General features: G+C 35.1%; 1 protein-coding gene across 1 annotated transcript; it reads right to left on the bottom strand.

The window, feature by feature from the left end:
• Positions 1-12547: 12547 nt before the first annotated feature.
• On the bottom strand, positions 12548-13185 carry LOC116005174. Its single transcript, XM_031245428.1, has one exon. The coding sequence runs from the start codon at positions 13123-13125 to the stop codon at positions 12805-12807; it is 321 nt and encodes a 106-aa protein (XP_031101288.1). The 5' UTR covers positions 13126-13185; the 3' UTR covers positions 12548-12804.
• Between the last annotated feature and the right edge of the window lie 7247 nt (positions 13186-20432).

The following is a 20432-nucleotide window of genomic DNA, read 5'->3' as shown; positions in this document are numbered from 1 at the left end:
GTTTGAACAATTGTAATTATTCCTTTCAATCTATTTCATTTCAGGAATATTTCATGAATTTAGGATGCCGTCATGCACACCACCTGTCACCATTCCCTTCATCTCTTTCCGCCACTCCCGACCCGTTTTCATATTGTCACCCAATCTAGTATGACCAAGTATTTGGTTGGGTTAGGATTATGGTGTTAGCGTTTTGGAATGGCTAGGGTAGAATAACTTTGTGTAAATGGCTTAAGAAATGGAAGAAATTGGAGGGAGAAATTAGTGGAGACTGAAATTCCAAAAAATTTCATGCCTTAAACGATTGTTAAAGAGCAATTTCACGGAAGGACTAAATTGGCTACGATTGAAATAATTGAAAGACCAAATTTCTTATAATTGAAAATTATGGGTGACATTGCATATTTGTCAATAACTGAGGGACTAAAAATGATATTTGCCAATAAAAATGCTATGTTGAGCATTCTTTATTGATGGGAATATACAAGGCATATATGGCAATATCCAACATTTTTCTTTACCTCATTAGTCATTAGTGTGATTTTTTATTTTTATTTTTATTTTATCTTTGAGATCAAGAAGTGGACCATATCCGAATGGACAAGCAGCACATGAAACATCCTTTCAATTGTCACATTCGTTTGAATAATATCGTTAACACTAATATATAGCATAACTTACTTGACTGACCTGCACGTGAGCACCATGTACCCCTGTCAACGGAATTTTTGGCATGTAATCCCTAGCGCAACGCTTTAATATTCTTTTAATGGAACAGTATAGTAAATATTATATATTATGACAAATTTTTATTTGGTAGAAAAAAATACAGTAAGATGAATTTTTTTTATATATAGCCATATTGATATGTATAGAGAAAAAGTGATTCCTCAAGAACAATCTAAAAGTGCCATGTTATCACACTAAACAATAATACTATATAAAATGTGTATTATTAACTCCATATAAAATTCATAAACATATACCAATATTTAGGGTCTATTTAAAAATCCGAAAAATGACTTTCGAAAGTCATTTTTCAAATTCTATAGTGTTACTGGGCCAGCTTGGCTAGTCGAAAAATCTGATGGTCACCTTTACACTTCTTACAAGAGTCATCCTAGTCAACTAAGCGACAAGCAATGTCGGTGTTTGTCAATAATATATGATATAATAAATATAGCATACATAGTTGTATATGGGGTATTATTGACACTATACAAAAATTTATAAACATATAATGATGCTAATAAAGACTTGAGAACTATTTGTTTCCTAGTAAACTTCTTAATAATCACTCCCCACAACCTATTTATGAGGTTAATTAGATAACTACAAAAAAGGTCACAAGTAATTAAATGTAAAGAGATTACTCCATTTATCCCATTTTATGTGTATGATTTGATTAACGAGACTTTACTGGAATTATTTAAAATTTAACTTTTTGTAATATTACGTTTATTAATGTAAACATTATATATATGTAGAAACTACATTAAAAAGTAATATTAAACTAAAAAATTAAAAACATTAAAGAAAATAAGCAACAAAAAATAATTAATTTGACCATTAAATAATAATAAATAAGTCAACCTTGTGGTCTAGTGACATCAAGTTGCACTGTCGTATGAAGATTGTGAAATCAAGCCTCAATGGAGGCAATATTGATTCAACTCTTATGCTTTAGATGGTTGAAAAAATAATTATGAGTAAATACTGTATTGTAATCGAGTATGTAGTATTAAAAAAATATGAGTAAAATTGGACAGAGATAGTGCATAATTAGGACAAGTAAAAGTAGTTATTAGATACGTAGTACACTAGTACTTATTTTAAAAAGATGAATATAACATAAGCCTAAAAATAATAGATATGATTTGATTTTGGTGTAATATTAATATTTAAATAAAATATTATTTTGATGTGCACGGGGTTTTTCACAATAGGTATCAAGAACATTTTGTTCGCCGATATTGACGGAAATCATAGTTAAAACTTCAGAAGTGATAGATTAAAATATCTATTTTAATTATTTTTTTTTGAAAGGATATCTATTTTAATTATTAATACCTTAATATTAAATTAAGGTAGAGTTGGCAAAGAAAAACAACTTATTCATTGAGAGAATGCCTATGCTGACTAGATGGCAATACACTATTCTTCTTCTAACCTTCTCCAAATACATATAGTCTACTAAATTACTGAACTAAACCTGTGCGAGCAGCAATACACTATTCTTCATTGGCACAAAGGTCTCATTATTTTGAAACGCAAGTTCAATTCTAGGAATGCCCCACTTTTTGAGTTTTGACCAATACGTACTGCTCTTAGTTCAATGGTAGTGTTGATGAGTTAGTCAGGTAGTTTGCTGGTAACATATGCTTTTAGCATTCTCGATTTGAGCCGGTCAATTATGGATAACATAAATTTGTGATATTTTGTTGACTAAGGTCACAAGACAGATTTTTATGCTTAAAATTTAAATACTTCTTTTTCAATTTAAGCTGGTCAACAATGTACAACTTAGCCGTGTGATCCTTTGACGGCTAAGTCACAAAGCATTGCAAGTTTTTTCATAAATTAAAGAATTCAATTACTTCTTTTTGGAGACGGTTTCAGTGCTATTTAAACTAGATTTATTTAGATTGGTATAATTGTATACAATTCTCACCATATCCAACAAGAAAAACAAAAGATGATTTATTTTTAATTTGCACCTTTTTTTTGGTGTATTTTATTTGACTCGTATTTAGTTTGTAACTAGTGTTTATATATTCGAGTATCATTCGAATGTTAATTTATTCATAAGTTTGGATTATACATTGATGACTGAATGTTTTGTACATTTTGTGTAGGTTTCTTAATACTTCATTGTCACTTTGCATATACATCATCCCCGGTTTAAACCGGCCGCCCCTTGTGTTCTTTATTATGATACAATTTAGTCTTAATCAATTGAATAATTAACACTAAATACATCTTAGCTAGGTCCTAATTCATTCTCATATATGAATGGAGTGTCTTGTCTTTACTTCCATCATGTTAATGTAACTTTGTGTATGGTATTAAATTATTTACAAATCAAAGTCATAATCAAAGTCATAAGTCTAATGGAGCTTTGAACCGGCGGTTTTGGTCACCTTCTATGTTTGCTCTCGCTCTTCTTCCGCCCTGACCATCGTCGCAGCTCCGTTCGCCTCCGACCACCGCCACAAATCTTCTTCTTCCGTTTTCTCTCGCTTTGAATAAAATAATAGTAGGTAGGTATTGGGTTTGTGTTGGTAGTCTTGAACTCCCAACCCTACTTTGACTTTACCCACTTTTTATTTTCTCTATTATTGTGTTTTCCTCTCGTTAGTTTCACGAGCATTTTTCCTCTCGTTACTTTCACGAGTTTTTCATTTTCATTAGCATAAATTGTTTAGTTTGGTTTCGACAAGTGTTGATCTTATCCTGGGCGAGCAAAAAAGAATGATGACGAAAACCCAGATCTTTGATGAAGCTTTAAGCTCCCTGAAGGAACATAGCTTCATAGTTATGAAACAGTCTGCGATTCAAGTTTTCTATAGCATAGTTAGAAAAGTTGTTTCTATGCCTGACTGTAAAGAATGGTTTACCATTTCATTGATCATTGATGTAAACGATTTATGTTATGAATTAATGGAATAGCTACTTTTACCCTCAAAAAAAATAAATACGAATGGTCATGATATAAGATTTGGTATAAATAACTAGACTATTATATATTTTGTTCTTTTGATTCTCTACCTTTAAAATTGATAATTGAGTTTTAAAATTAACTTACCGTTTTTAATAATTCGATGACAAAACATGTTACCATGTTTGGTAATTATTCATAGTGATTAAAAAAAAAAGTTCCAAAAGTTAAATATCAAAGTTGACTAATTTGTAACCTAATAAATTGGGACATTTGATAGGCATACTACTAATACTATAAAGCACTAAAGCCGAATGTTTAATTACTGTAAAGAGTGCACTATGTTAAAGAGTTTTGAGTCACTGGAAAAGAATTAAATTACGTGGGCACGACCGAATGCTATGGTAATAATAATAAAAATACTGCTTGACGTTGCATAATAGAACTCATTAACGCTCGATTCGCATCATTATGTTCGATAAAAGGAATGAGGGATAGAAAAATATTGGAAAGGAAAAATACTTCGAAGATGAACTTGTTCCCATGCAATAGTCAGGAATTCTTGACGGTATCGAGCTGGAACAACCTGGTCTTCTTGAATATCCTGATTCAAGGCCAAAGAATTTCCTGCCGCTACCATATAGTATTCATCCCTACCTGGTGATAAATAAAGCATCCGTACCCCTGTTGACCTCTCGGAAATTTCATAAAATTGAAGTTTTTGATTGAAAATGTATAAAAGTTGATTGACTTAAACTATACAAGTTTATTTGTATAATGTGACTGAATTAGTGATACAAATTCATATCCTAATTACGCCACAAAAACTAGCTAGTTTATGAGTGAAGTAGCGTTCTACGAATCAACTCGCTAATGTAATTTAATACCAATTGATAATAACTCACTACAAATATTAGTTGTGGTGTAAGATGCAAAAGTCAAGTATACCCATTTTGATTTCCAATTAAAAGGGAATCTTTGAAAAGGGTCTCCATTAGTATCTAATGGGTTGGTGTCCTTGTAGTCCAGTAGCATCAAACTCTTCCCTTTATATGGGAGGTGGCAATACTGACTCTTGTGCTTCAATAGGTTGAGAAAGTAGTTATGAACAGATACTGCATTATAATAGAGTTAGTAGTATTAAAAAAAAAAAATATTATGGTCAAACTTCACACACACCAAACTAATCAAATAATTGAGTGTTGTCAAATATTTTACTTAGCTTGGCTAGAGGGTATAAGTAATTTATTGCATTTTGGTGAACAATAAATTACAATAAAAATGTACATTTTGGTCTAGTCCTTTTAATAAACTGCATAAGAAGTAATGGATTTTACTGAGGTTTCAGGTTTTGTTGAACTGAAGTTGATTGCTTCCTCTTGTAGACAATTCAAGTAAATTGAATAAACCCATGCATGGCAAGTCATTAACAACTGCAAATTATGGGGCTAATGACTTCTTAATAACTGTACATAAATTAAATCATCTCACCTATAAAAAGAAACAATAACTAACAAAATTAAGGAACCAAAAATAGAGTTCAAATATTAGATTTTATTTTTTATTTTTAGGTGAGGAGGGAAACTCATAGTCATTATCTGAAGATGTGTACTAGTAACCCAACCTGAGAGGCTTATAAATAGTTCGTGTTTATTCTCTTTCGTCGTCGAAGTCTCGCAACTCAGAGAGTGGGGGACTGATGATGGAATAATTAGGACTGGGTACGGAGCACGAACGGGACAAAAGGGAACCGGAACAAGCACGACCCGGGGTCAGCCACGTGGCCGAGGTAAGCCCTTGGCCACGGGCTAGCCACGCTCAGCCGCGGCTGAGATCGCGACGCTCAGCCTCGGCTGAGCGTGGCCCGCAGCACGCTCAGCCTCGCTGAGCGTCCGGGCTCGGCCTCAGCCGCAGCGCTCATCCTCGTCCGAACCCGCCACTGGGCCGAGGTCATCCCTCAGCCTAGTGGCGGGGTTTTTTGGTCCGCACACTGACCGAGTCTGGCGGCGGTGGTTATAGCCCGGGCGTTAGGCGTATTTCCTTGCGTTTTCTTCGGATCAGTTACACCTTGGGCTGATATAAAAGCTCGCTGGTTGTCTTGTTAGGACATCTTCACTTACTTTCATCACATTTGTCTTGTCATTACATTGTTTACCTCTGTAATAGCATTACATAATTCAATATACATTTTACCCCCGCAGTATACTTGTGATCCATTAGTTTGTCATACTCCATTATTTAATCGGGTTTTATAATTCGGACCACCCGGGTTATTAAAATCCATCAGTGCATTTTTTGCATAATAACCTGTAAACTACACATGAGAGGTAAATCGTCTAGCCTACAACGAATTTGTGGGATATGCTCGATTGTGCCGATATTAACAATAATCGAACTCATGAGTCATGCCCTTTAGGTATGAGAATAATGTTCCACCCATTTATCCACCATATCGGGTCAACCAAATCGAGATTAGTTTTAAATTAGCTCAATAACAGGGATTAGGTTTGATAACTAGGATATAGACTAATAAAATGAGCTTAAGTGTGAATATGGAAGAAGAAATTAAAGATGGAGAATTAGTGTTAAAAGAATGCTATGCTTTTCTTTCCTTCTAAACAATTGAGTGTTTGACAAGACAAATAAAAATAATAGAGAATGATGAATAATGTATTATTTTAGAAACTGAAATTCATGTTGCATTCTAGTATGTTAGCAAATTGGTGAAATATCACTAGTCAAATGGTCAAAACTTGATCCGCCAAGTAGTCCTACCATGTCCAAAGTTTTTTTGGATCACCATTTTACTCTACTATATTTTATAAATTATATATATATATATAAACTTTATTTATGATTTTATGATCTCTAGTTTAAAAATTTGATGATTCCGTAGTGGACATTCTTCTGCTCCATAGCCTCCAGTTTGCTCATATATGGAGCCCTAAGGCCCGTTGCATTTGTTGCCCAAAGCCCATAATACATTGGTGAAGTTCTGTGTCAATAGGAAGGCTATCTGAAATTCGTCCCAAATAATCACAAAACTAATAAGTCGGGCAACCATACAACATTGTATATTGAATATGCATTATATAAAATAGTGTAATTTCAGTACTCAAATAATGTATTCATCATATAAGGTACATTTTTTAATATATTACAAATATATTATTTGTGTACTAAATGTACATTATTTGATAGTATACAAAATAATATACTTTCAGTACTCAACTAATGTATTTTATGTACACAAATAATGTAATTTTTATTTGTGGTCCATATAATTATGTGAACCATGATCCATAATCCATAAAATAATGATTGAATAAGTCGTTAATTAGGTCTCTTTATTTATTTACTTATTTTTCCTTATTTATTTTTTCTTTTTGCCTTTTAGAAACAAAAACTAACCAAATCAGCAACAATAACATCATGAAATGTGTTCCGTGTGGTTGAACTTCTCATGTGCTCTTTTTTTTTGGTTGGTTGGTCAGCAATTTGAAGTTCCTTTGTGAGACTATTATATCTTTTTGATAATGTGATTCTTCTAAGTTCTATTCCTATTTTGAAAATTTATTCATTGACTAATATAATTGATGGATATATTGAAGATGATCCAAAAATGAGGTTCTTGGGTCCATGAGCCCAGAGCCCGAGACCCATGAAAATGGCCCAGGTGGCCCAAGAATATGGCATGGACCAAGATAGATAGCCCGGGCCTAGCAAAAAACTTAGGGCCCAAGACAAAGGACCAGGATGAGGTTTACCGAGGTTGGACCCGGGGTCTAAGTATTACAAGATCATGTTCTATTATGACAAATTCCTTGTAGCATTCTTACATAAATCCACTCAATATTATTACTACAATTATCTCTTTTACTATTTACCACTTGTATTTTATAGGGAAAATTGTAATTTATACCCCTCCATAGTATGCCGATTATCAATGTCACCCCTGAATTATTAGTGATGTAAATGTTGCCCCTCAATTTTAAAAAGTGATACATATATTGCCCATTCCAAGTGTAAATGTTGCCCATCAATTTTTAAAACGATACATGTATTGCCCCTTCCTTAAGGTATGGAAGGGGCAAATATATGTACCATTTTGAAAATTGAGAGGCAACATTTACACCACTAATAATTCAGAAGTGACATTGATAATTGACATATTATGAAAGTGCATAAATTACAATTTTCTCTATTTTATGTGAACTTATTGATATCTCGGATCAATTAGTCCATCACTAATCAAACCTTAAGCATGTCCTATTTGTAACCTTTTCAAGAACTTTATTACATACACATACATTATTTTGAGTTCAGATCAAACAAACCAGTTAATAATATCGAATTCCATACCTTTCAATTCTCTCCTACACAAACAAACGGACCCAAACAAACACAGTTTTGATCACGACATATTTCTTCTTCTTTTTGAAATAACGACATATTTCTTCTTTGTCGCTCACGAATGGAATTCTCTGCATAAGAATTTTATTTTATTTTTTTACATATTAAATTTACTCTCTGATTGACAGCCTGCAACAAATAATGCATTTCTCTGAAAATTACTATCATACATTGATGGTTTTCTGACCAACAGGAGGTCAGCCGACGGGCCAACACTACAAAAAAAACTCAATATAAACTCTAATCCGCCTCTAGAATTCTTGTGCTTTGTATTCTCAAAAAATATTCTCTCTTTCAAATGATTAGGGAAGGCCTTTTATACTTAACCTCCCTGACCGTTACAACATTATTACTCATGTCTCAAGCTCATAATTGATCTTAATAAAGTACATTAAATATCCCTATTTATTCTCATTTACTCTCGCAATTATAAATGTCCATTGGATTGGCGCTTCAGTTCTTAAGGCGAACCTTCTCAGAGCATGGAACTCCTTTCACTCCGTCCGACCGTGAGAGCCATTCTCTCGGCATTCCTTCTGGTTGGTCTGACCCCTAAACTCAGTCGGCCTCTTGCCTTGATGACCACTAACTCGTAAGGACTTACCTAAGTTAACTTAGCCACTTCATGCCCTCTCTCGGCCGAGTCTCCTTAAGCTCAAAAGATCTCACTTTACTCGTTTGCCAACACGAGCCAGTCGACCGGGTTAATCTCAATCTTATACACTCCTTCCCTGATCGTCCAATCGTGCTTTCAAGCGCGAGACCTGCCTCTTGAGTTCACTTATTTTGCGCGGCTGGCATTTTCACCCACTCAGACCAAACTCATATCCCATCATACATTATATGCATTTCGCTTAATTTCTCAAACTTTTTTATAATTCAACTAGAAAAAACACAACCAAACTAGATAAAGTGCATAGAAGAGGCACCAACTTGTTAAATAAGTAGTCTGATTCCCTCTTGTGGGCAATCACAAAACCGAAAGCCCATACATCTATTGACCTTCTAATTTATAGGTCATCTAATATGACATTTATTAGCTTTAATTTCTCGTGTATATGTTGAAAAGAGCAAATTCATTCCAACTTCAATAGCTCCAATACATTATCACGCTCCAACTTAATCATTTGTTTCATTCGATTCGTGCTAATCAACACATTTCCTAATAACCACATTAAGGTTGGGCCATTGAACTATATCAGTTGGTTCTTTAAATTAAACATAGTGTACCAATATCCAAACCGACTAATTCAGCAGAGGCTCGCCCAGACCCCATTCGGGGCAACCCTCCCATGCAAGCCCTTTGCAATCCCCCACTACTTGTCAAGTTGGTGCAAGAACATACATGTCAGTCGCCACGTACCCAGCAAAATAATTCAGCAATAGCGAAATGATATTATTACTATTTCTCGCAGGATGCGCGCTGGGTCCTGGCGTAAGTAACATCACCCCGCCCGCCCTGCGCTGTTGCTATATCACTCCTCGAATCAGTCATTTACGTCTGAAGTTGTGGACAATTTGCGTCTAAAGTAGCACGAACGCAAATTGATGAACAATCTGCGTTTGACGACACAACAATCTGCGTCTGAAGTAGCCTGGACGCATAACGTTATAGGCAGGGCTATCTGATCTCTGAATCTGTGGATGTTTATGAGCTTGGATTGCAAAAATGGCGTGGGGGGTGAGAAGACTACGCAAGTGGAGCTAGCTGGATGGTTGAATGGGGGCCTAATTGGGTTGACAGGAGGCAACGTGAAATGACAGCGGTTTGAAGGGAACGTGGTGTTACTTTTTTCCAACTCATAAGCACCTTCGAATTGAAGCTCAACCAGGCCAGTTTGTCTTTTTCCGGCCAGCTGCACTGCACGTTTTACCTGCCTTCAGCCTCACCCGGCCCTCCTCTTCAGGGAACGCACTAGACGTTCGTTGTGTGGGTAACATCATCAAAAAGATCCCTATATGTTTCCTTAGCTTCCTATGTAGTGTAATGAGTGCGTGATCAGATCAGAGGTCCTACATTAATGTCTGGCTTATCTTAAAACAGATTTCGTATTACAAATATAATGTTATTAACTTTACTTTGTTGGGTGACTAAGAAAATTTGCTGTTATGGATATACACTAGATAAATATGTCTTGTAACCTAACCGATCAAGTACATAAGAGGGTAAATTAATCTAAATTATTTATAGCTGATTAACTCAAATTCAGAAAGCCAATGAACCACTCACTCCCAAAATTCTCTTATACTTTTATTTTATTTTGTGTCCAACTTTCTTGATTGTTTTTTTTTTTTTGGTTGACTGTATATTTTTTTTTGTTTCTTTTTATATGATAAACCTCCTTACTGAGAATAATAAAAATTTGAAACAACTTGACCTACTCAAGGTCTCAATAAATAAGAAAACCACCCAAAATTTTCACAACATTGTCCCGACTTTAGAGATTTTTATCTCCCAAATCAAAACGAATTACACAAAGGGTTTTGGACCAAGGCGGGTAAGGGTCAAGTATAATAACACTAGGAAAATTATTGAGCGAAGGTAAATTAAGGATTACGTAAGCACCCTGACTCTAAAGAATGTGTAACGGTATAAGAAAATAAAATTGCGTATTCGCTACAAACTATAACTTTTGTCGTAGTGGTAAGCACTTGATCCTAACAAGTAGAATCAAAGCCAGGTCATGCATTTGACTTCCAACAAGAGGAATAGCTAGTCTAGGAGGGGAGATTATTGGGCAAAAGGTTGGTAAAGGCCAAGTCTAGCAACATGTGGTTAGGGGATTGTTAGGCGGAGGCCAATAATGGCTAAGTCCAGCACCATGTATAGCTAGGTGGATTATTGGGTAAAGGTCGATAAGAGCCAAGTCTAGTACAATATGGCTAAGTGATTGTTGAGAGAATTGCCAGTAAAGGGTTAAGTCCAAATGTGCGGCGGTATATAAAATAAAGTTGCGCATAAGCTACGAGCTATAACTTTTGACATAGTGGTAAATGTTTGATCCTAACAAAGTCTTATACTCCGAATCCCTAAGAAGTTAATACAAGAATCCCTAAGAAGTTAATACAAGAAAATCACATGAAAAAATTGTAAATTCACGGCCTAAGTGAATCTCTGAAACTAAGTAGATTTAGCCAAGGAACCAAACTTGAAATTTTATAATTATCAAATTAATCAATCGTGATCAACATTGTACTCATCTCTGAATTTACTTTTTACACTAAAATTATAGGACAATAACGATGAAAACCTGGAATACCTTTTTGGAACATACCCCAAGTATGGAGTTTTCAAGATGTAGCTAGGTAGGTAGGTTGTGCCTGCAGAGCTTCTAGGCTAGTGTGGACTATATGAGCCACTCATTGCTTGCTGACTTGTGAGAACTTTGGCATACATGGCAGCAAACTTACATGCTCAAGAACAGAACAGAGTTCCTGGCTCTATCATATTTGCTGATCTGATCTGGGATTTTGCAGTAATTATCAGTGACACTTCATTAAAACTTTTGTTCTGTTGCATCCCATTCAGGCCAGACCAGAGGTTTTCTTTCCAATGTGTACTCTTTTTGAGGCTGTGTAGTGCTAATATCCCAGGTCAAAGTTCTATAAATATGATGTTCATCTTTTGATTTGCCACACTTCAAATATAAATTTCCTTCATCAAAAACTGTGCTCATTGTCTAATAATTCAGTTGATTCTTGCGCGATAGATTATGAACAAGGATATAATATCGAGCTCTGAGTATGAGAGTTTAACCTAGTGTGACAGACTCCTTGTGGTCACTAGATACTTGCTGGTACTCCACCTTGTGAACGAACGAGTTACCCTAATTTACCTCTTTGCCATTCTATGAGACCGGTGGTGAGAGAATTTTATCTTTTATAGATAAGAAATTGTGTTCATATTTTCACACTGCACAACTCTTTCTTAAAAGGCCTATCATTTTTCAAACTTAATAAATATGAGAGGATGTAAATCATAGTAACTCAGCTGAGCACACAGATTGATTCTTACTGCACACCAGGAGTCTCCTCACTTTGAGAGGTTGCTCTCACCTGTCACTAGTAAGACTCGATCTTTGATCTTTCTTCTCAAATTTTATCACGTGACCAATTGAACTGCCCATGCCGCATTAAGTTACTTTTACACCGATTATAGAAAGAGAGTATTGGTTTTTACTTTTTACCCACCAGCTGGCATTAAATTCCATGATGGTGGAAGTTGGATTTAAGGTTAATGTTTGCAGATCCCAATTTTTTATTATGTGAAAGGGGACAAGTGGTGGACAACAGTTTGTATTTCCAAGGTGGATATAATATTCACTAAATGCCTTGATATACTTAATTGAGAATTCCAATTCCAAGAAGGAATCTTTCCACCCCATAATCAACAACAACTGAATATTATAGAGAGAGAGAGAAAGAGAGCTGAGATTGAGAGAGAGAGAAAGAGAACTTACTGAACATTCTACTTTCTAAACACAGAATCATATGATATGCAATTCAGATCATATATATTCAGCAAAAGACAAATAAATCCCCATTAAAAACCTATATATGATATATATCACATTTTTCTGATTCAAATTACATTCTAATTCAAATACACAGATCAGAGTGACAGAGAAACATGTAAGATAGATATATGGCGCATATGATCTGATCTCTCCGATCTCCTCAAAACTTGTCTGCAAAAGGTTCATCCATGGCGGAAATTAAACCCTCCTTTCAATCTAAGAGTCGTCTCGGTGCTTATTCCAGCGCACAAGCATGCCGATGCATCGCTTGACGATGTAGAACTTGGCCTTCTGCTCCTTGGCCAAGTTGCTGCACTTGCGCGTGAACTGCGACGAGCTTTTCGAGAAGCGAGATTTGGAAGAAGAAGATGAAGATGGATTCTTCTGCGAAAAGCTCCTGGGAAGGGGATGGCTTGAAGTTGAAGGGCTTGCTTGGGAGAAGCTCCTCATTAATGTCGGATTGCTCGAGCTCGAATATGAATGGCTGTATGGATCATCCCTCGATAGCTTCCATTTCTCGTCCATGTAATACTCCATTGATGAAGAGCTAAGCTCAGAGAGAGAGAGAGAGGAGAGAGAGAGAGTGTGTGTTGGTTGATGAGGCTAGACAGTGGCAAGGTGAGGTGTAGGGTGGTATTTATAGTAAATGAGGAGAATGGGGTGAGAAGGTCTGGGCTGTGTTGTGTTTCATTTCAGCTAAAAATTTAAATTGATGGGACTGTATTTAGTTTCTACTAAAAGTTTGGACGGGTTATGTTTCGTTTCAGCTAAAAGTTTGAGCTGATGAGGCTGTGTTTAGTTTCAGCTAAAAGTTTGAACTGATGGGGTTGTGCTTAGTTTCAACTAAAAGTTTGGACAGGTTTATGTTTCGTTTCAACTAAAAGTTTGAACTGATAGGGACTGTGTTTAGTTTCAGTTAAAAGTTTGAACTGATGAGCTGTGTTTGGTTTCAGTTAAAAGTTTGAATTGATGGGGTTGTGTTTAGTTTCAGCTAAAAGTTTGAATTGATGGAGAGATAGTGAGACTAGACGTTTATGTTTTGATATTATATGTTAGGATTGACGAGTGTTTCGAGTTTATGGGTGTGGCATGGCAGCATCACATGTTCTTACTGACATGTAACTGTCTGGTGTGTTTTTTTCTATATATTATTTTACCCTCTGCTTGTCATCGTCAAACTAATGGGATTCCATTATTTTCCTTCTCTTTGTTCATCAGGTTCTTGAACCTCGTTTGGAGATCCATCAGATCAGCTTTTATGGAGATCAGTATGGTATTCCATGCAACCATCTCATCATTTTACCACACCATACACCATTTAACAGATCTAGATAATTCATAGCTTTATTTAAGGGAAAATTTCCAGTTGCTATTCGAAGATGTGTTTTGTGTGAAGTTCATCTTGAAACTTTAGTTGGTAAAAGACCATATTAATTGAGGTAAATCTTAAAATTTTGTGGTTACCAATTAAGCTAACTGTTTGACTAACTCATATTGATAACTTTGCATGGCGCTAATAGTAGCAAAATTTCAAAATCGGTGAATAAGTATCTTTGGTAATCTTCTCTAAAAAAAAAAAAAGTATCTTTGGTAATCTTCAAAAAAAAGTATCTTTGGTAACTTTAATTTGCACAAAAAGTCAACAGTCGCCCCCACTCCCTTTCACGTGAGAGTGTAAACCGAGTGCCACTAGATCATAAGGTCTTTGGCATCTAATTGATCTTATTGTAAATAAACGAGTGTACAAATACCTTTAGAAAACTTGGCTCAATTAAAACAAATTGAGTTAATACCCAATTTAGTTATCGATTATAGTGATTTTTCTCGATTTAGTCCTAAACGACTTGTTATGCTTAATTAGGTCATCGACTTTGTTGGTTTTACCCAATTGAGTCATCGACAGTTGGAATAAAAAACTAAATAGATAAAAATCACTATACTTTGAAGACTAAATTTGGTAAAATCACTATAATCAAAGATTAACTTAGATAAAACTACTATAGTGGAAGACTTAATTGAGTGTTAATAGAGATGAAATTACCGAGTTATATCTTAAGAGAAGACACAGTCGGGTAAAACAATCAAAGTCCAAGACCTAATTACGAACAAAATGTCATTTAGGACTAAATCGAGAAAAACCACTATACTACAAGACTAAATTAGTATTAACTCAAAACAAATCCAACCATTTATCGCTCCACTAAAACATGACAGCAAGCTAAGCTAAGTGAGGTTTTGTTTAATCATTGTATTTCAAAGTCATTTAAAATCTTCTGAAGAAGAATTGTGTGGGCATAGAAAATGGGAAACGTGACAGGGATTCCAATATTTCTACGAACAAGGTCGGTGGGTCATTAAATAATTGTGGGAATTAAACAAATGCGGATTCAGAATTACTGTGTGGTTGTTTCTGGTGTTACTACTGAACAATTTCTTGAATCTACGTATTAGATTCCTTCCTTTTTCTTGTGTTCTGCAGGCTCCCTGTTGGTATCCAATGCTCATTTCCTCTTTCAAACCTGAAATTACTCAATAAACTATCTACCCAGTTTTTACCCTTTCTCTTTTTCAAAAACTCGATCACAATTATTACTTGACAGTGTGTATTGGGTAAATCCCGATTGATTCTCTACTTCTGGGTAAATTATATGGAGGGGTTTTTTACTTTTTTACTTTTTTACTGCGCTCTTTTTTAACTGCATGCAATGGGTGATTTTTGCAGATTTTATTGTACTGGAGGAAATTATTTAATGACTGAGATCTCTACCTGGGAGTAAAATAACCTGGAATGGGCATTCAGCAATAATTCTCTCAGAATACTTAATGAATTGTACAGTAAACTTTGCTTTCTTTCTTGGACTTTATTTCATAATATAAGTTACTGATGAAGGGGTATCCTAGGGTTTGGACTGCCATAAAAACTAGTCTGCTTTTGGGTTTTACCATTTCGAGTAATGGTAATCCGATTGGAGCGAGTATGGATAAGATAGCGTGTGTCTTTTTCATGTAATTAATTATCAACTAACAACTAACTTATCAAATATCCTTTTACAACCAGTTAATGCTATCAAGTTGTCAAATCCACTAATCCAATCAGCTAACTGTTATTTATGAAAGAGCCCTTACATGACTTGAAGGTTTATTTTGTTCCATCGAGACAATACCTTTGAATGAATCCCAAGTATTTAAGACAATAACATGTCATTTTGTGTGGTGATGAGCTTTAGCCGGCCATTAGATGAGCCATCTCTTCATGCATGTCATTTTGTGTAACAAAAGAAACGTGACAATTGTGTTGTTCATCAATTTCAATTGGAATATTATCTCCCATCACACATTTCTTCATCATCTATCTTCCATTAGATTTGCCAATCTAGGCTCTCCAAAGTATATTAATGAATTATCACTAACCACAATAAATTTATTAAAAGGTGTTTGGAACTTGAAAAAGTTGAGAACCTTAATTATTATTAAAATAAATCATAGTTCTAAAACACTAAAATAGTCAGAAATTTCAACTACCTCTTCTCAAACAATCTCAATCAAGTTGATTAGACTGCTGACTTAATTGGTAACTACATAAAATGTTAGGAGTCTAATTAGTGGTTAATCTATTGACATTATTATATTCTTGATTTGAGGTAGTAAACTAACTTCCTTGTGAATAATGTAAAATCATATGACGAAATTTACTTAATTCACACTTGAATATTAACCTCAACATGCCTTTTATATATATTCAGAAAATCACCGTTGTTGACCAGTCCTTATACTGTGGACCGCGGTCCACAATGCATTGTGGACCATGGTCACAAAACGACGTCGTTTTAATAAGTGGGAGAAACAGCTCCCATAAATCTCCGTAACTGATATTGCAGTTCATCTCAAATGATACTACAGTTATGTTGAACTGATACTACACTTGTGTTGAAAGGGAATTGCAGTTGCACGAAACGGAGGCCGTTTCGTCCGTCTGGAACTGCAGTTGTGTTGATGAGGCCGTTTCGTCTGTTTGGAACTACAGTTGTGTTGAACTGATACTGCAGTTGTGTTAAAAGAAAACTGCAGTTGCGCGGAATGGAGGCCGTTTCATCCGTCTTTTTTCATTAATCAAAATGACATTATTTTGTCACTTGGACCATAATGCTTAGAGTAAAATTTGCGGTTGTTGAGCATGGGTGTGATGGATGAATTCACCATATCCCTAGTTAACCCGGGGGAGGGGCCCAGGTGATATAACCACCGGCACAAGATGACCCCTACGTACTCTATGTTGCTATATACAATCATGTAAATGTGTAAGGCAGCCCTCGTTCCTACCTTTCTATCTAACGTTCACTTCTTTAATAATTTTACTAAAATTATTTTGCCTTTCCTTTCTCATGACACCACATGCTCTCATACGGCGCTAAGTATTTAAATTTTGTATTCAGACCACCCTTCAATTTAATTCGATTCACCCCCTTCACCTACCACATTATTCATGGAGGATTTTGGTTTCACGTACTTCTCCATATATGGACCTAGGCCTCTCCCTATTTTCACTTTTTACTTGCAAGAGAGAAATCTGAACCAGAGGGATTGCTCGATCTAAACCGAGTTAGTCGAAATGAAATTGGTCGAATAGTTAGTCTGATAACTACAAAGTTCTAAGTTCAATTTTTTAGGAAGCTGTATTTTGATTACGTTCTCGATTTGAGTTTGTTAACTATAAACAATCTGACCTAATTTATATGGTCCTTTGTTGATTAATGTTAGAAGGCGAGTATTCGAGAGAGTATATACATCCAGGAGCATATGGCAGCATTCGTGGTCCAATTGATCAGACCCCATAGAACCTAACAATAAGAGTTGAGTTTGGAGGGGGGGGGGGGGGTCGTAAATCATGTAGGTAAGGCAAGGGGAAATTATGGCATGTCGGCATGAGTTTCTTTGTGAGGTAGTGTTCGTCGACCATCACTACTAAGAGTGATTATAATTGATCACACATTATCTTCAGCATTAATATAATATAAAATATAAGGCAGAGAGACCATCTCCCGCGTCTCATCAATCCGTGAGACATGCCAGATTCAGTCAAACATTCGATCCATTAATCACAGATTCAACCTCTCTTATGGATTGAGACTCGTGAGACGGTTTCATAAGTGTTATCCTTTTATGTCAAAAACTTATGTGAGGCCGCCTCACATATCCGCATAAGTGTTACTCTTTTATGTCAAAAACTTATGTGAGGCTGCCTCACATATCCGTGTTTGTGATACGCGACGGGTCAAGATCAAATGTATGTAATACTTATACTGAAAAATGTAATACTAATAAAGAATAAAATGTTTATTAGTTATATGAGAAAGTGTAAAACTTTTGAAGAAAGAATCAAACCCACTCTCTTCCACAGATAGTGTAAATCGGATGCCACTAGACCACAAAGTCTTTTGGCTCTTGATACACTTTTAATCACTCTAAACCACCATTTTTCGAGCATCCAAATCCCAAAACAGGTTGAATCCTTTCAAAATAGCCCACATTTTTTACTTTCTCCATGCCAAATTTTACTATTATATATATATATATATATATATATATATATATATATATATATATAGGTAAAAACTTGTGTGAGACCGTCTCACCGTGAGACGATTTGGATTGGATTGAGTCAAGATGAAAATATAATACTTATACGCACAAATGTCATACTTATGTGCTCAAATGTAATACTGATCATGAATAAAATTTGTGTTACTTATAAGGGTAAATGTAATACTTTTAAGGGAAAATACACTACTTTTACATTTCGATTTAAAAGTATTACATTTTTTTCAAAAGTATTATATCAAAATTATTTATTATGAAAAATGTAATACTTTTTCTCTTATAAATAACAAATCTAAATTTAAATCAGAATTGTTTAATGCCATTATTAATTTAATTGCTAATTATGTCAACTTCTCCTATAAATACCTTGGTGTTGGTAGATTGGTTTCCTACTGGTTTTACAACTTCGGAATCTTTATTTTTTTCTCCCCCTCTCTTGTAAAACATATTTCCAAGAAATTTTGTCATCACTTCCGTAAAATAACGAAGTGCTTGTTTGTTGTGAGTAATATAACTTGAGTGTTCAACTATATCGTTGTAATTCATTTTATTCTGAGTGACTGATGCTACAACGCTCTTATAATTTTTCTGCATTTTAGTTTCTTCTTTCCAAGTTAACATTATTTTTGATAAATTTGAATCTATTTCATATATATATATATATATATATAAATTGTTTTACGGACTTATTCAATCCCTACCTTGAATACTGAAATCTAGATAATAACTAATTACAACCAGGTAGTTACTAACTTTAATGTGAACGAGCATAGACGAAAATCTTGAAACGTTTCCTAAGGAATCTTTTGACTATTTAATATGATCATTCAGTAGTAGATGAAGCAAAGATGCTATAACAGTAAAGATTTGAGTATTTGACCAGTCTTTATTGAATAAAGAAATTGCAACTTTTCTTGTAAATTATCGAGAGATTCTGTTTTTTCGAATTTGTAATTCCCTATATGCCAGTAAATTATTACTATTCAAATTCTTTATTTTTAAATATAATACATACAAACATGCATATTAAAATTTTCAACTTGTGAATTTTGATATTGATATTCTATTTATAATGAGGTTCTAAAGTTTTTAATAATGAAAGTATAATTGATCAAGTATGATTAGACTTAGCTTCATGCATTTTTGTGCAGGGTGATTGAAAAAAGTGTAGAAGCTAAGTAATATAATCGAATAGCTCTAGTTATATACAATCATGGTTGTAAAAATCGCTAGGCGTTTCTTAGGCGCTCGCCGCTCGGGGAGCGCCTAGCGCCTAGGACGCCTAGCCGGGGATTAATCGGCGCCTAGGCACCCGTGTATTTTTTTATTTTTTAATTTTTTAAAAGTATTTTTAATTTTTTAAAGACTAATAATTATAAATTATATAATACTTCAATAGTTAATACTAAAATATTAAATATTAACCTAAAAAATATCTCAAGTTTGTACAATTTATGATTATTTCGCTCAAAACGATGTTGTTTTGAGTGAAATAACCCATTAAAAAAATAACAATAGTTAATCGACCGACTTGAAGGCCTAGTCGGTCTAGTCGACGCCTAGGCGGTCAGCGCCTAAGCAGACTAGGCGGTGCTTTGGCGGCCTAGGCGGTCGCTTAGCCGGCTAGCCGCCTAGACCACCATTAATAACCTAATACAAATAGTGAAATCAGATAAAGATGAAAATGTGTTATCTAGACTACAAAGAAGCTGTGTATATTAGATTCAAGCAACTTGTGCCATGATAATACTTTTGAGACGACTATGGTAACTAAGTTATTAACCATATTCTAAGTACTCTTTATAATATTATGTATAGTTTTATTATTATATCAGTACTCAGTCAATAATGTAATAGCATTAGAATAGGAGAGTTTTGTGTCCTCTTTCTTATAGGACTGTATCTCTCTCTCTAATCGTTGAACAGAAAATCAATCGTTCATCTGGTATCAGCAGTGTTAGGCGATTTTCTCTCTAATCTTCCTAAACCGATGGCTAATCCTCCCACCACCACCGCTGTTACGGTTTCCACCGTAGCGCCACCTCCGGCCACCCCAAACCCCCTCACGGCCGGTCACCATCTCGTCTCTCAAAGATTAACCTCCCGCAATTACCTCTACTGGCGTACCCAAATCTATCCCTTTCTGAAAGGTCAGGGTCTTTTGGGCTACCTAGATGGCAGCTTGCCGTGTCCGCCGGCCAACCTTGGATCACCAACGCCGACGGACGCCTCCGCCTCTCCGACGA

Source organism: Ipomoea triloba, chromosome 14 (genome assembly GCF_003576645.1).
Source record: "Ipomoea triloba cultivar NCNSP0323 chromosome 14, ASM357664v1".
NCBI lineage: Eukaryota > Viridiplantae > Streptophyta > Magnoliopsida > Solanales > Convolvulaceae > Ipomoea > Ipomoea triloba.
Note: the sequence above shows the minus strand (reverse complement) of the source record. Positions and strands in the feature narration are given on the sequence as shown.

What these genes read in the sequence shown, in the direction of transcription:
- LOC116005174 (XM_031245428.1), bottom strand. Translation starts at nt 13,125, where the DNA reads ATGGAGTATTACATGGACGAGAAATGGAAGCTATCGAGGGATGATCCA.